The sequence below is a fragment of the Ixodes scapularis genome, unplaced genomic scaffold, assembly GCF_016920785.2.
Source record: "Ixodes scapularis isolate PalLabHiFi unplaced genomic scaffold, ASM1692078v2 PGA_scaffold1__304_contigs__length_218370807, whole genome shotgun sequence".
NCBI lineage: Eukaryota > Metazoa > Arthropoda > Arachnida > Ixodida > Ixodidae > Ixodes > Ixodes scapularis.
Genome location: NW_024609846.1, coordinates 155,338,754 through 155,354,502, shown reverse-complemented (window position 1 = coordinate 155,354,502; position 15,749 = coordinate 155,338,754). Strand labels below are relative to the sequence as shown.

Genomic DNA, 15,749 nt, shown 5'->3' with positions numbered 1-15,749 from the left:
GACCTGGTGGCACTACTCCTGATGTTTAGGCAACATCTTCTAGCACTAATTGCAGTCGTCGAGAAAGCCTTCCTTCGGATTGGTCTACACAAGGAAGAGCCTGACGCATTGCGGTTTCTCTGGTATAAAGAGCCGCCTCACCAAGACCAACCTACCCCAGAAGTCGAGGTCTGGCGTATGACAAGGGTAACCTTTGGTACCGCGTGCAGTCCTTTCATATTGGGAGCAACCCTACAGCACCATTAAAAAGTTATGGAAAGCGAGTTCCCACAAACTGCAGAAAAACTGAAAAAAACTCAGTATATGTTGACGACCTCTCGAACGGCACAGAAAGGGAGGAGGCGGCCCAGAAGTTCTACACCGAGGCGACCGAAATATCCGGAGCAGCTGGGATGAAGCTTCATAAGTGGGGCTCCAAGAGCGCGGTCCTAAGGAAAATGCTGGAGGACAATGGCTCCAAAGAGAGAGTCTTTGGACAGCTGACGGGAGTTGTGAAAGTGCTGGGTATAACGTGGGAGTCGAACTAAGACAAACTGTCTTTTACAACAGCAAAGGTGGTCAAGTTTACAAGCCACCGCAGAAACACCGAGCGATTTGTGTTCCAGACCACGGCGCGACTCTACGACCCACTCGGTTTCCTCTCTCCTTTCATGGTGCGAGCCAAGATTTTGTTTCAAGAGATCTAGAAGCGGAACCTGCGTTGAGATGATGCACTGCCGGGTGAACTGATGGGACACTGGGAGAGCTGGTGCGACGAGCTCTCCAAACTGGGTCAGATCAACCTGCTCAGGTACTACGACAGCGGACTGAGCGACACCATAATACACAGAGCGTTGCATGTGCTCTTGGACGCCAGCTCTTCCCCCGCCTACGGATCGATTATTTTTCTCTGTTTAACTGACGACAGCGGAACCAAGAAGGCGACAACATTGCTCGCTAAGTGCCGCGTCGCACCCCTGAAGGAAATTTTCTTGGCGAGACTGGAGCTCATGGAAAACTTGATCGGATCGAGAATACTGAAGTATGTCAAGACATGCCTCGAAATCCAGGTGGACCAGGTTCATTTTTATACGGACTCGATGATCACTTTGCACTGGATAAGAGGAAAAGCCTCCAGACGGAAAATGTTTGTGAAAAACCGAGTACTGGAGATACAAGGAAACTCAGGGACGCAAAGTGGCACTACTGCCCGGGTAAGGAAAATCCCGCAGATTTGATGACCCGAGGGTTGAAAGGTGATTGACTACTTTCTGCTTCTCTCTGGTCTGGACCAAGTTGGTTAAAGCTTCCAGCAACTGAATGGCCCGAAAAAAAGTTTTCGGGTGCTTTCTCACGACTAACTCGAGGAGAAAGCTTCGAGAGCTGCAGCCGCTTTAGTACCTGCAGACACGTCCGTGGAGTTCACCGACATCTCGAGATTCAGTTCGGCTGTGAGACTACACCGAAAAACAGCCTGGGTACTTCGATTTGTCCATAACCTTCGATCAGCAATCAAAACTACTGGATCGCTGAGCGCCGAGGTGATCCTAGCAGCACAAACCATTTGGATAAAGAAGGCACAAAGTTCGGCGTTTGCCTCCTAGATTCGTTGTGCCGGTGGAAAAAAGCAGCGCCTTTAGGTTCAGCAGTGCGAAATTTCTAAACATTCGTCGACCAAGAGGGAGTGCTCCGGATCAAAGGCGGTATCCGATCAGCAAACCTGACTCGGGATGAACGTGAACCCATCGTGCTGTCCAACGAACATCCGTATTCCACCTTGCTGACAATCGAAGCTCACCGGCAGGCAACGCACGGGGGCCCACGAGACACTCTCATGCAGCTTCGCGAGATGTACTGGATCATCCCGGAAAGACAATTGGTGAAGAAGGTAGTGCATGCTTCCGTTACCTGCCAGAGGTTCAGTGCCACTCCTGCCACTGCTCCAACGGGACCTTTGCCGGAAACGAGTACCACGCAGGCAGATCTTTTTGAGGTGGTCGGCATAGACTTTGCGGGGCCGATGTACGTGCGAGAAAATGAACTTACGCATAAGTCATACATTGCCTTGTTTACTTGTGCCGTCACGCGCGCTGTGCACTTGGAGCTCGTGCCGGACGTCTCGACAAAAAGCTTCTTGCTTGCGTTCCGTAGGTTTGTGTCGCGAAGGGGTTTGTGTCGCACCGTGTACTCGGACAATGCGCTGTCCTTCAAGAGGGAATCCAAAAACTTGACCAAACTCTGGAAGACGCTCCGACACCCAGAGGTTGTGGACCACTTCGCCTACGCGAATATTGAGTGGCGCTAAATTTTTGATCAAGCGCCATGCTGGGGAGGCTTCTACGAGCGACAAGTTCGATCGGTAAAAGTTGGGCTTAGAAAGTGATCGGTAAGAAATGTTTGGACTCGGAAGAATTACACACAGTTCTGTGCGAGATTGAAGCCGTGATAAATGCACAGCCTTTCACATTTGTCTACAACGAGATCGACGAGGGCGAGTCGCTCACTCCTGCAAGCTTGCTCACGGGACGAAGGCTGACGGCGCTTCCCGCGACGGAAAAAAAAAGACTTCGCTTCGTCACCTGAGGTGCTCAGCCATCTTTGGAGACGCAGGAAGGAGTTTCTTAAGAAATTTTGGGAGACGTGGCAATCGGGGTATCTGAGAGAGCTCCGATCCGCCTATGAAAAACAGCAACGGAAATCCACACCCCTTGAAGTTGGACAGCTTGTCCTGCTCAGGGAGCGGCTTCCGGGTTTGCTGTGGAAGCTGGGCAGGATTGAAGAAGTGTTTTGGGGTCGGGATGGAAAGATTCGTTCATGTGTCGTACGTTTAAACAGGGGATTGTTGCTGAAACGACCGGTACAATTGTTTTATCCAATAGAAGTAACTAAACTTTGGAATGAATTCGAACCCATTTAGTGGGGAGTGTGTTGCAACTAGCGTCGGATAGACCTCTGTTTGCGTTAGACGAACAGGGAGTAGAAGCAAGAAAAGAAAGAAGTCTGCTAAGATGCCCCGGCACGTGGGTACAGGGAAAAACCGGGGAAGAAAAAGAGGAACGACGACGATGAACGTGAACGATCGAACGTTTTGGCCTTGCAAGCTTTTAAATGTCGATGTATTATTCTCTACGACGTAAATAGTAAAGTGTTGCTCGTTGTGTGAAAATGGAACAATTAATGTGACGACCCACAGCGACTGCAACACTAATTGCACGATCTCACACTGTTTGTCGGGGTTTGAAAGCCCCGAACACGAAGGGTGAGGACTTGCAGGAACATAAAAATAAAAGAGTAAAAGAGAGAGTTTAAAATATAAAAGGGTCATTGTTCTCAGAATTATACAGGCGATCCGCCCCTAGACGCTTTTTTTAAGCGTAGAAAAGCCGGGGTCGTCGAAGCCGCTGCTGGTGCTTGGGAGGCCATGCTTGGTCTCCAGACGATCACAACACATCGCGTCTTTCTCGTCGGACACAGATTCCGCTGTCTCGTCGCCAGACGGCAGCGGTGCCAATCCGTCAGTGGAGCGTGCAACAGCGGCCGGAGCTGGTGCCCAGGGAGGGTTCTCCTGGCCCGGTTTGGGGTCAGGCTCCTCGAAGGCAGCTAGATGGACGACCGTGGAATCCCGGTTGACTGCATCGTTGTCTTGACAACTCCGAGAAGGGGTCTGAGGATTCACGTTGGCTTGTCACCTACGAGTTGTCGCCGATTACCAGGCGGCCGGAACCAAAGCTCAGACTGCCCGTGTCTCCCACTGTGAGGCCTGGAGGCGACGGCGGACGGCGGGGGTTCTGCGGCATCCGGGACAGGCGGTGACTTGGAGGTTTCACTCGTGGCTGCAGCGTCCATCTGTGGCGGCGTGTCACCCTCTTTCTGTGCTGATGTTTCCGGGCAGGCGGAGTAGTTTGTGCCGACCGCGGGCGCCTCTGACGCCAGGGGTGCCTCAGTTGCTGATCCTCGTGACGGCTGGGTGACGGCTGCGTAGGATTACGTCTGTGTGCAGTCCGCGGTCGCGTGGCCGTGGTCGCTCCGCAAGCAGGGCGCCTTGCAGCCCGTAATCTAATGGCCAAAGACTGCACACCGTGCGCAGTGCGGCGTCTTGCATGGGGCCCGATATGACCCTCCTACCCCCACCGCCTGCACACACGGATCAAACCGCGATAGTCCACCATCACACGATGACTTTGCACATCAATAAAGTTCGGCACGGGCTGGGTCACTTCCATCTTGACGACCTGGGTGCCGGTAGGTACGTCAGGGTGGTCACGGAAGATGGCATGGGTGACAGCTTTCACCTTTCCGTACCGGTTTAACGCTTGAACCAAGACGTCTTCCGTTACGTAGGGCGGGATGCGATACACAGGCACGCAGACGACGTGGGACCCCACCGGTTCCAAGGGGATTTCGACGCCGCAACAAAGCAAGCTTCCTCTTGTTGCCATTTGTTGCGCCGGAGCCATGGTATTGACTGCCACCAAGAACCTGATACAACCATGGTGCTGCAGGTACTGCTAGGACGTTCTTATATGCTACTAAAGTTGCACAGGCCGAATCACATAGGCAAGAACCATTATTCCTGGAATAGGTACAAACACCGAACACATTTCAGAGTTGATTGATGAACACATTAAAAGTACGGCAGCTAACGCCCCGTCACACGTAAAAGTTTATTCCAATTTTCTTAATTTAAATATTGATATGGAAATAAACTTGTTTCCAAACAAAGTATAACTAGTAACAGTGGAGGCAGTCTGGTTATAAACCAGTATACAACATGATGAAGGAGTACGAACAATATTTATCGCCTGTTATCTTTAAAATACTGGGGCGAATGTCGCCGAGCTCCAGGTTCTAGTTTATATATAAGAGACTATTCAGTAAGCAATGATTGATTTAAATATACTTCTTTTCCTAGAGCCATGAGAGATTGAAAGAGACTGCCGAATGACACTGTGACTTCAACATCTTCTGTGGCCTTCATTGAAGAGAAACTGAAGGGGTTCTGTATTTCAAGAAAAACACTTATATAGTCTTCATTTGGCCTCCATGATCACGAATATCAAGATTATATTTCAATTTAGAGCACGAAGGTTGCAGGAAATCATATTTAAAGTACGGCTGAAGCCCCTCTTTATCGAAGCGTAACTTCATATCCATGCAGAGTTATCGGAATCGGCTTCTTGCTCATCTTCATCACCGATCAAAGCTATGCACGCGCACACTTTCGATTTTCAAAAAGGTCAGAAGAAGACACCGCGACTGGTGTCAGTGCGGGGAATATAGTTGGCAAGCTTGCAATTGCACGCGCTGCCCATACGAGCGACACGTGCTTGGCGGCCGAACGATCTGTGTATGACGTAAGAAGTGGTCCGAGGTTTTTCGTGTTTTCTCGCGATCTACACCAAACATTAAAGCAATTCCTACGGCTCTGGTGTATAGTATAAAACAAAGCGCCTCATCACCATTCTGACATGAAGCATGCAAGTGATGAAACCGCTAACATTTCAGCAGAAAAAAAATCGGGTTAAAGGTTCACAAAGAAAGGTAATTACATAAGTACTACTGATCCACACAATAACAATTACACGAAATAAACTTGTATTATATAAAAGAAAGTGGAACATCACCTGTCCCCAGCATCCCTCTCCAATGATTTTTGAAGCTATAAAACGACTGATCAGGGTGTATCCTTACATCTGTTCTGTTAAGAATTTTGTTGTTTGGAAAGATAAGGCTTTTCGACCATAATTTGTTCTTATACATGGCATTTTTCGCTTTGAATCTCGAAATGTGTATGGAATCCTTCTGTATATTGATGTGGAGTGAAGTCTGTCTCTATGTAAACATTGAAAGAGTTTCAGTCCTGTAACAGCTCTGTGATAGGACTAACAGAATCAATGATTACTAATAAAATAATCCTGTAGCACAACTCTTAGAGCCATATTCAGTGCCTCTAATCTAATCAACCATGGTGAATCTCGCAAATTTCTCGTGGAATCATGTAGTTAAATTCTTTAATTAGGTGTTTTAATAATTTTTCGCCATATATACATGGTCCTGGTGGAGGCGCATTTCACCCAGAAAACTCGTAGGTTCGCTTTCGTGGAACGTGATTCTCTCTAAGTAGCCACTTTCAGTCCTTCTTATCTCAAGAATTATGACGTATCTCGCAAGGTTTTCAGAAAATCATCTAATCAAAGTTTCTGAGTAGATGTTTCCATTTTTTAACATCCCGGATAGCGATACGTTGGCTGTTCACAAAATTCTTGCCACACTACAGAGGGGCTGTGAGGTCTTCCGTTTTTTGCACCTCAGTGAGTTATGAGTCAAAAATATATTTGAAAACCAAAGATTTTACCAGAGTGGCAAAATAATAAGCCCGCAAAAATGTTGTTTACATAAATGTAATAGCGGAAATATAAAGTGCTCTTTCTTGTAACATTTGTCATGATGCAAGAAAGATACATATGCAGGGCACAAGTTGAAGATTTAGAAAAAATTGTCTCCCGGAAAACCTACCCGAATTCAGTTATTGAATTCGAAATTTGATAGCGTACAGTATCTATTATATACTTTTACGGGAACTTTGTAAAACACCTAAAGGTTGTTTCATAAATTTGGTGGAACTAAGGACCGTTCAGAAGTTTCTATAAAAGGTATTGGAGGCTAGTCGCATTTTTTCTCCAGGAACCTACAAAAAAGTCATAGTGTAATGCAACTTCTGGACTAATAAATATAACTTGTCTTAATAAACAAAATGTAAGGGCGCAAACGAGCTGGTGTACATTGCACATGTACACCAGCTCGTCTGCGCCCTTACGGTTTTTTTTTCAACCATGCCCTAATATATTAGGGTAAATAAGTTACTTGATTTTTATCGGATATATTTTACCGTTATTCGGCTGTTTGCGCGCATCTATCAAGAGATGCGCATCTATCAAGAGATGCGCAAGTAGCCGATGTCCCGGATTCCTGAGGATGGGAGCAACATGCGGCAGAACAGGCAAATGCAACGTGTACTACCTCTTCTTTGACGACACCAGGGTCACGGCCGCCGGAAACATCACACATTTAGGACGCCAGGAGGTGGAAATCGGTGGACCATTTTTTAGGAAGTGGTAAACACCAGTTATAGACTTGCACCAGACACCATAATGAAATCATTAAAACAAATCTCGGAATTGATCCAAGCCATTTGTTATTAACGTTAATGTAGGCTTACCGTTAAAACATGGCGGAAGTTGTTCTTCGGGTCGGGCTGTATGTCAATATTTACGATGCTTTTCCAACCAAGTCTAGCAAATAATGTCTCAACTGTTTCTGTGGGGCTCAACTCCACCGGAAGGCTTGGCCACATTGTGATACCTTTTTTCGTTATTATTTTGTTTACAATGCGTTGCTTTTCCGTAAAGTTCACTGTAACATACAAAGCAAAAGATAAAACACAATGCATAATGAACTCTTTGTATGATTACGTGTAACCCTTAAGTGGATGAAAATCGCCGATCTGACAGTGTCCTGATGTCGAATGTAGGCGTCAACGGACACTACTTATGCAGTCACCTTTTTAATAGGTATTATTAAGCGAGAACAACAATATTCTGTTGAACACCAGCAGTGCATATTATGCCTGCTTCATTAATTCATTTACTCTGATCGCACTATTGTTACAGATAGCTTACGAAACGCAGGGCCTTGCTTATGGTGTTCATGCTTCTTGCTTGTAATTCATTCTCAGGTGTAGTTATCTTGGGTCCCTCGAAAACAGTTGAATATTCTCGCACTCCTTTTTTTATTACTTTTAGCGGTCCTCCATATCCATCGAGCCGGCAATGTACGCGTGCTAGTAAGCTACTGCATCAATAAAAAGTGACAACCACATGACACAAAAGTCACCGCTGTCCCGATGGGCACCCTGAGATTGCTAATTTATTTAATTCTGCCACTTACAGACTGCTGCAGCGTAAAAGGTGTGCCCTACACTCCAAACTGCTAAGGCCGTGTTTGTAATTATACAAATACCGCCTTAAGAACTCTGGAGAATCTGCTCTCTCCCGAAGCACTTGGAAGAGCAAAGCGCTACAATCTAGGGAGGGAGTTCGGCGAATTACGAGGCTGAAAACATATTTAGACCACCTGCGCTGTCGGACTGGGTAAAGTAAAGAAGGAGTGGGGAGTAAGGAAGCTAAACATCTTAATTGAATTATATTCTCCGGACACTCGGTGCTTAGTTACTCGCAAATGGGTTCGTCGCAATTTATTAGCCGAATATAACCTTGATATAAGACAAAAAGTGCTATCAAATTTTGAAGTAATCTGTTGCAAAACAATGCAGGAACACAGTAAAAACGTATTATCACGTTTTTAAACGTGATAATATTTATGAGCGATCTCTACGCACATACGAGTCCATGACTCGGTTTGTGACCATAGAAGCAGGTGTCATCTGTTATACACCTACTTCAAATTGCATACACATGGTTGCTGAAACTTGCATCAGGCGCTTCTAGTTACGTTATTTATTCACACGTGGCGTGGCTTTCATTTCTTAAAGTTTGGGCCCCCCCACCTCGAAAGAAATGTTTTTTTTTTAGAACAACCAAGTCCCCGATTAAGGGTGGAATATAAAATTAAGGCCCAGGAGCACATCCTGGTACTATCGCAAGATACTTCAAATTGAGTGCTTTCTAAGATTGGTCTCAAAATATGAATGGTCACTTTATGTCAAACTTTCTTTTCTTGCTGGCGTGCGTGGAAATAGGGGTTATTAATTAAATGTATACATAACGATATACGTTTCAAATTACATTTCTTGACGCATGGACAATAAGTACACAAGAACAATTAACCCTCTCTAGCAACTTAATACACCGCAATGTTTTCCTTCTTTACGTTAAAAATAGTCTTTTTCTTAATAGGAAAAACAAAAACAACAACATTAACGAAGATATGCTGAAAACAATTATGTATAATGAGAAAGTTCAAGTGTCATGAGGGTTTTCTTTTTCGCGGAGCACGCAGTTTGCCAATCACCGCAACCGACAGCATGATTCGAGCTCTTTAGAGTACAGAGATATCGTCTTCGTGCAAAGATACCATCTGCGAAGATTGCATTTGTATGGAGAATCATGTATTCGATCTGGTTTTTCGCTATGTTATTTATGCGCAACGCAATGATTGGCTCTATATGTGTTCTGTGGGGAAGTAGACGTAAGGGCCTTGTTCATAAATAGTGAGGCTATTACTCGAGTATTAACGGTACCTCCATTTAAAATTAAGCTTTACTGCTAGTTTATTGATATCAGTAGCATAATAGTTGAACTGATTCTTAACACCTGGCTAAACGAGGACGAACGCACCTGATTAGGCAGATTAGTCTCACAAACCCGAGCAAATAATTTCTACAAAAAAATTAATTTCATGTTATTTTTTTTTTAGAATTACTTTACTTGAATGGTAAATCCTGTATTTTCATGAGTTTTTAAATTGTGTAATTATAAACTTGGCTGATCGTCTTAAATATGCATGAGCTGCCTTCGAAATTTGTTTTTTATGGAGGTGAAGAGACCTTAGAAATTAGATAACTTGCTGTTATATTAGGAAGAGATTCTATTTAAAATAAAAAAAATTATATCGAGTTGTTTATATCTAAGAATAAATTGTACACTCCGATTAACTCAAATACTATCCTTGGTAGCAATACCTTGAACAGTTTAATTATTCACTGAGGAGCTTGCACTTTATACGCTGTTATCTTTATAGTTTGGCACAAGAATTGCGGTATACCATATATTAGAGGACTAGCAGAGCAAATTGTTCAAACCGCGACGTTAGGGTGCGGTTGCCATATTTTTATATTAAATTTATGGGATATTGTGGGAGCGCTGCCATATTTCACTAGGCGATGGCGCAAACATGCGATTTGGCAGATTTTTGGGGATAAAAGCAACGCACCCAGTACAGTGGTATGGAATACGAGCTTCTGAACGAGAAAATACCGTTACCCAGGGTGTTAATATTTATTTATTTATTTTTATTCTACGTGCCCGAAAACAACCATGCAGGTCTCTTCACTTTGGTGCACAAATATACAGATATGAACAGAAAAGAAGAAAAACACAATTGCAGGTTTTAAACACAGCAGCAAACACACAACATTTAAAGTTCGGCTACAAGCACTTTCACTCGATTCCTGAGCGCCTTAATGTCACTGTACATATACAGTTAGGCATTTTCAATATTGATTAACCGAGATTGTATCCGTGACAGAGGATATGGTTTACAAACGGTGTGAATACTGAAAGTAATGCGGGTCCTAGTGGAACGAGGAGGAACATTGATGTATACATCACGTAAAAGCGAAGCACTGTCAAATACGGTATTTACAATTTCGTACAGAAAAACTAAGTCGCGCTCTGCTCTTCTATTGGTCAATGGCATCAACGAAATCTCATTAAGCAGAAAAATGTGATCAAAATAGAAATGTGGTTGGAAGTAGCAATCATGAACAATACGTATTATGGTAATAAAAACCCGAGACACGTTAACACAAAAGGGGACGAACACAGCACAACGTCCCCCTCTATGTTCCTGTGTCCCGGGTTTTTATTAGCATGAATCATCACCAGCTCGCTTGTTTTTTTAAGTATTATTGCAATACGTATTAGTTTGCGTTGCACATTTTCGGTGGTCATTGCTTGTGTTCTCGATAACGAATTTCCGGCTACAGAACCGGACTCAAGCCCAGAACTTACTAGGGCACGAAAGAAACCAATCATGGAGGCCGGGTTCTTGAATGGCTGAGTAATGCGGCATATAATACCCAACATTCTCATCGTCCTTCCAACAATAAACGACACGTGAGCAGTAAACTTGAATGCATTATCGAGTTACACGCCAAGGTCTTTCACAACAGAGGCACGCTTGATTGTCACTCCGTCTATAATGTAATCATAGTGTACTATACAGCGACGCATGTAGAAAGTCAATACGTTTGTTTTCAGGGGATTCAGTGATAAGCTATTTGCTGAACACCACTGGACAACACATAATACGTCATGTTGCAGAACGTCGCAGTCAACAAGATACTTTACACTCGTAAAAAGCTTGATGTTATCAGCAAACATCAGTAACTCAGCACTATCCACAAGGCCGCTAGGCCGTTGACGAAGATTAAGAACAAAAGGGGGCCAAGAATAGATCCTTGAGGGACACTATATGTTAAGAAGGAAAGGTAGGAATAACTGTTATGAGTACGAACACTGTTTGGACGAAATGATAAGTAACTTTTGAACCAGTTACACAGCTCTGAACAACAACTGTATGACAATATGTTGTGTATCAACAATTCATGAATTACTTTATCGAAAACTTTCGACACGTCAAGTGATATACAATCAACTTCGTCTCTGTTTATAACTATGGGGTTAGAATAGTTTAAACAGCAAGAATGGGTTTCGACCGACCGTCATTTCAGAAAACCATGCTGACAAACTTTTGGTGGAAATAAAAAAGAATTCGGGAATGCACAACCCGTTCAAAAATTTTAGAAAGACCGGACAATAAAGATATGGGGCGATAATTACTTGTGACAGAGCTATCGCCTCCTTTTAAAATAGGTACCACAACCGCTTTCTGCCATAGTGATGAGAAGGCACCGGAATGCAGAGAGAGGTTAAAAATGTGCAGCAGAACCGGTATGAAAATGTCACTGCAGCCCTTTATAATAAACGATGGAATACAGTCAGCGCCTGTAGATAACTTTGGTTTTAACTGTTTAATTGATTCTGCGATTTCTGTCGTATTTACTCTTATACCGGTCAAGATGTCATGGCAGTCCGTTTCAACTTCCTGAGGCGGAGCAATACCCTGGCTGGTTAAGTTAATACACTCGCAACTTTTAAAGGAGATGTAACATAATTCGCATCGTTATCTGTACGCAAACAAATGCTTTGATTAGAATTGCGAGTGTGCTTTTTTGCAAATCGCCAAATGGTTTTTGGCTGCCAGTTTAAGCTACTCTCTACATGGTCAAGGTGTAGGCGCTTGTCACTTGAATATACTCTTAGGCGCCTGTTTCCGGCTTGAGCGGCGTCGGCGTCGGCGTAATCGCGCGGTGCATTATGGGAAAGGTCCCATAATGCACCGCGCCGAAACGTCACGCGACGACGCGCGTTTCACGCGTGAAAGAAGGAGGGGGTATCAGAAGCAACACCTCCCAGAAATAAGACTGTGACGCTCTTCTCGTGACGTCGCAAAGGAAGGCCATCGGGGGCGCGTGTCGAAGCGAAGGCAACGCGCGTGTATCGACCGTCGTAACGCGCTTTTCGTGACATACGCGTGTTTTATTAGATAAAATGAAAGCTGCACATTGCAACGGTCTAAGAAACACTTTATGACTCGAGAAAAACATTACGCCGCTAAATAATCTATGCGAAATGGTACGAGGTATGCGTAGAAGACGTCTATAGAAAAATGTGAATGTTTTAAGTAGAAAATATTGAGTCACGCTATTATTGCTGTAGGAATGCATATTTTATACAGAAATATTTCGACAAAATGGCGAGACACGCAGTGATTGGACACAGCAATACAGATCAGTTAAAAATCAGGTAGACGTAGCCAGCGCGGACACGGCTCGAAAAGTGTCACTTACGATCTTGTAAGCAATGTTATCGCGTGCAGTCACTGAATTAAAAAAATGTAATTTCGATCGAATGAAAATATGGAGCCGACAAATCAGCTTGCGACACTCATATAATCACTCAAAACAACAAGCTGATTAAATCCCGCATTATTTAATCAAAATATATTAACTTCTCCGTGTGGCCGGGGTACTAAACTTAGTATTTACAGTTAACTAATTTAATTCTCCCTATGATCTCGAGGTGCCTAAGAACGAAACATAACCTATTTTGTATACATTAATACTATTGCCTTAATACAGTTAAGATTCTAGTATAAACGCCGTAAAGGGAACAAGCTAACATTATAATAAATAAGCACATAAGCACAAGCAACGCACTTTTAGTGATCACTCAAACATGTTATTTACCTTCCAGTAAAAACTAGAATATTACCACGCATAGCAGACGGATAGGGACGAAAAACAAAACTCCATCCTATCACGATATTTAAAAAAAATCGACTGCAGCACTGCATGACCAAAAAAGCCCGTAAATAAGTTGTTCATCATCTGTCGATCGTATCCATACGTCCCACACGATCCATCACGAAAAAATTTGAACACGAACTTCTAGAAGTCTCTCTCTGTCGAGAGAGAGGTCATCGGCCAGTGTCATCGTTGACTAGCTGCCACACACGTCACTCAAACCGTAGCAGGACTTGTTTCGCGAATCCACGTAAATGCAGTAGTATCAAGCGAACACACACAAAAAAAAAATCTATCCGAGACTGCGGTGACGACAAAAAAACGACGGGTAGGAGGATCAAAACCACACGCACACACACACACGAGAGCAGCACCAGCAGTGGGGGACGAGAGGCTTAACATTGTCGACCCATCCCTTGCTCGTGTGCGCTCCCTCCCTGCAGCGATGACTGGATTTTTTTTTTTTTCGGTTCCTTTCCCTTCTGAAATATCTCAGCGTACCTTTGCAGGCAGTCAGCAGCTCACACACAACGTAAATTTTCCAGAATCAGAGCCCGTACGGGGGAAGATGTCGCATCGAAAATTCGGAACCGGTCCATTCGATGGGGAGCTGCGGGACTGTGCGCAGTCCCGCGGTTACGGGGATAATCAGAAATATAAATTTGGTACTTTCAACCGTGGTAACGCTTTGTATATTACGTGTATAATATATGTATAATAGATTGTACAAGACTGCGCTTTTAAAGCGTGTATTAATGTCGGATAAACGCGCACGAACATTACTGCGCCAACACCCGACGACAGCGGCATTTTCTCACGTAGTTGCGCCATGGCCTTCCTTCCTCCGCCATTTTGACGTGCCCACTCGGAGCGCTACGGCCTGATTTCTAGGAGGTGTGAGAAGACCATACGGATGAGGAGTAGGGGCATACCTCCCCTCAGTACCCTCCCCTCCTCCTCCGCAGCACCTACGCTCTACATCGGTGTTACAGGAAATTGTAAACGTCTTTCATTTTGTTTTTGTCACTGAGGCCCTGTTACGCTAAACTAAGTGTAATATAAGTGTTTGTCTCAAAAGTCTACAAAAGTGGTCTTTCTTCCGCATGTACATTTTCAACTCTCTAGAAAACCACTCAGAATTTATTGAAGCTTTTGCAATGCTCTGCGGCACAAATATATTAATTTAGATTAATTCCGCCTTTAACCATCAAAGAAAATGTTTCGATCACCAGTTCGACATCGGACAGAGTGAGCAGGCCGCTCCAGTAGCAGTTTGTGAAGTACTTATACATAATCTAGTAAGCGCCTTTATAGTAACAGTTAAGTAGATTAGGGATACGTTGCTGGCTTCTTACGAGAAAGACAGAACTCAACAGTGAATGGAGGGTGGAAAACATCCATCTGCACTAAAGGGGCAAAACTAGGAGTTACAGAGTCAACCGATACGCTGGACAGAAGAAGGTCAAGGACATTTGCAGCGCGATTCCCGGTTCGTTTAAGTTGATCTAAGCCACAGAACTTCATAAAGCCCAATAAAAATGAAGCCTTATTTTTTTTTTGTTATGAGGCTGCTGCCATACATCGCCATACAGCTGTTCTTTGTACCTGCTGAAATCAATGTTTTTAAGTGCCTCGAGATGCTCAGCGATGATAACCTGATCAAACAGTGGTGGAAAGTAGTAACTTCCAAATAGGGATATTTACATATATGTTTATTTATGCAAATAAGGTAAGAAAAAAACACATTCAAAGTGCATTAATTCTACAATAAAAGTTATTGGTTGCGGAAAGTACACATATCAGAAAATTATGTGAAATCGTTTTAAATATCATAAATGGCTACATGGACGTGGAGAAAATGTATTCTGTATTCCTGCAACTTCCAGAGCAGTTCCTAAGAAACTTAATAGATATGTAATTAAAAAAAATGTTTATGCACTACGAGGTAGTGCAACGATTTAGGCAATTTGTTTTCAATATTTGTTTGTTAAACTGCTAAAGTAATTTATCTACGTAGTAGCGGTCATGTGTGCTTTTAAAGGCTTGATCCCGGTCTTACCTTCTCGCAGACAAGACTTGTAAAAGATAATAGCTTTGTCCGTGGCGTTCTGGTTCTTGTACTTGAAAATCGTTGTGTTGAGTATAGCTGAAAAACCGATGCAAAATGTTTTAGGTGAAGGCCTGATCTAAAGCTTGCATGTACATTTTTAAGTTTTCGGCAGTTTAGATTTGTCGTATATATGTATAACGTATCGAAATAAAGGCGTAAAATAGTACAGTGGAATGTAAAGTTAAGTAGGGTATATGAAATAAACAATTCAACTTATTGATAAGAAATAATTATTCTTAGGATCCTCAAACTACATTTTTATTTATAGTCGCACTAGGCCATACATGAAAAAGAGGGAGAGAAAATATGTCATTGTGCTATTCATAATTCTGCATAATTCTCCCAGACTTCGGCATCGCTAAATAGCATCGCCGTCCAAGCCGGCCATTAATTGTTCTTTTTGTTCGGCTTTCAATCAGTTGAAATCTTGAAAAGCAAAAGGCCAATAGGGGAGTGTAAGTCGCAAACCAGCCAATAGCACCTGGCACGCTCCAGCAAAGAAGTGAGGATTAATTTTGACCACCGGGGGATCTTTTTACGTGCAACTAATCT

At 43.5% G+C, this 15,749-nt stretch overlaps 1 protein-coding gene across 1 annotated transcript in view; it reads right to left on the bottom strand.

The window, feature by feature from the left end:
- Positions 1 to 15,096: 15,096 nt before the first annotated feature.
- LOC115310062 (neprilysin-2-like) overlaps positions 15,097 to 15,749 on the bottom strand; it is a 56,824-nt gene continuing 56,171 nt past the window's right edge. The window contains exon 5 of the mRNA XM_042290386.1: positions 15,097 to 15,233. Within this exon, the coding sequence (XP_042146320.1) occupies positions 15,097 to 15,233 (137 nt within the window). The remainder of the gene's footprint in view (positions 15,234 to 15,749) is intronic.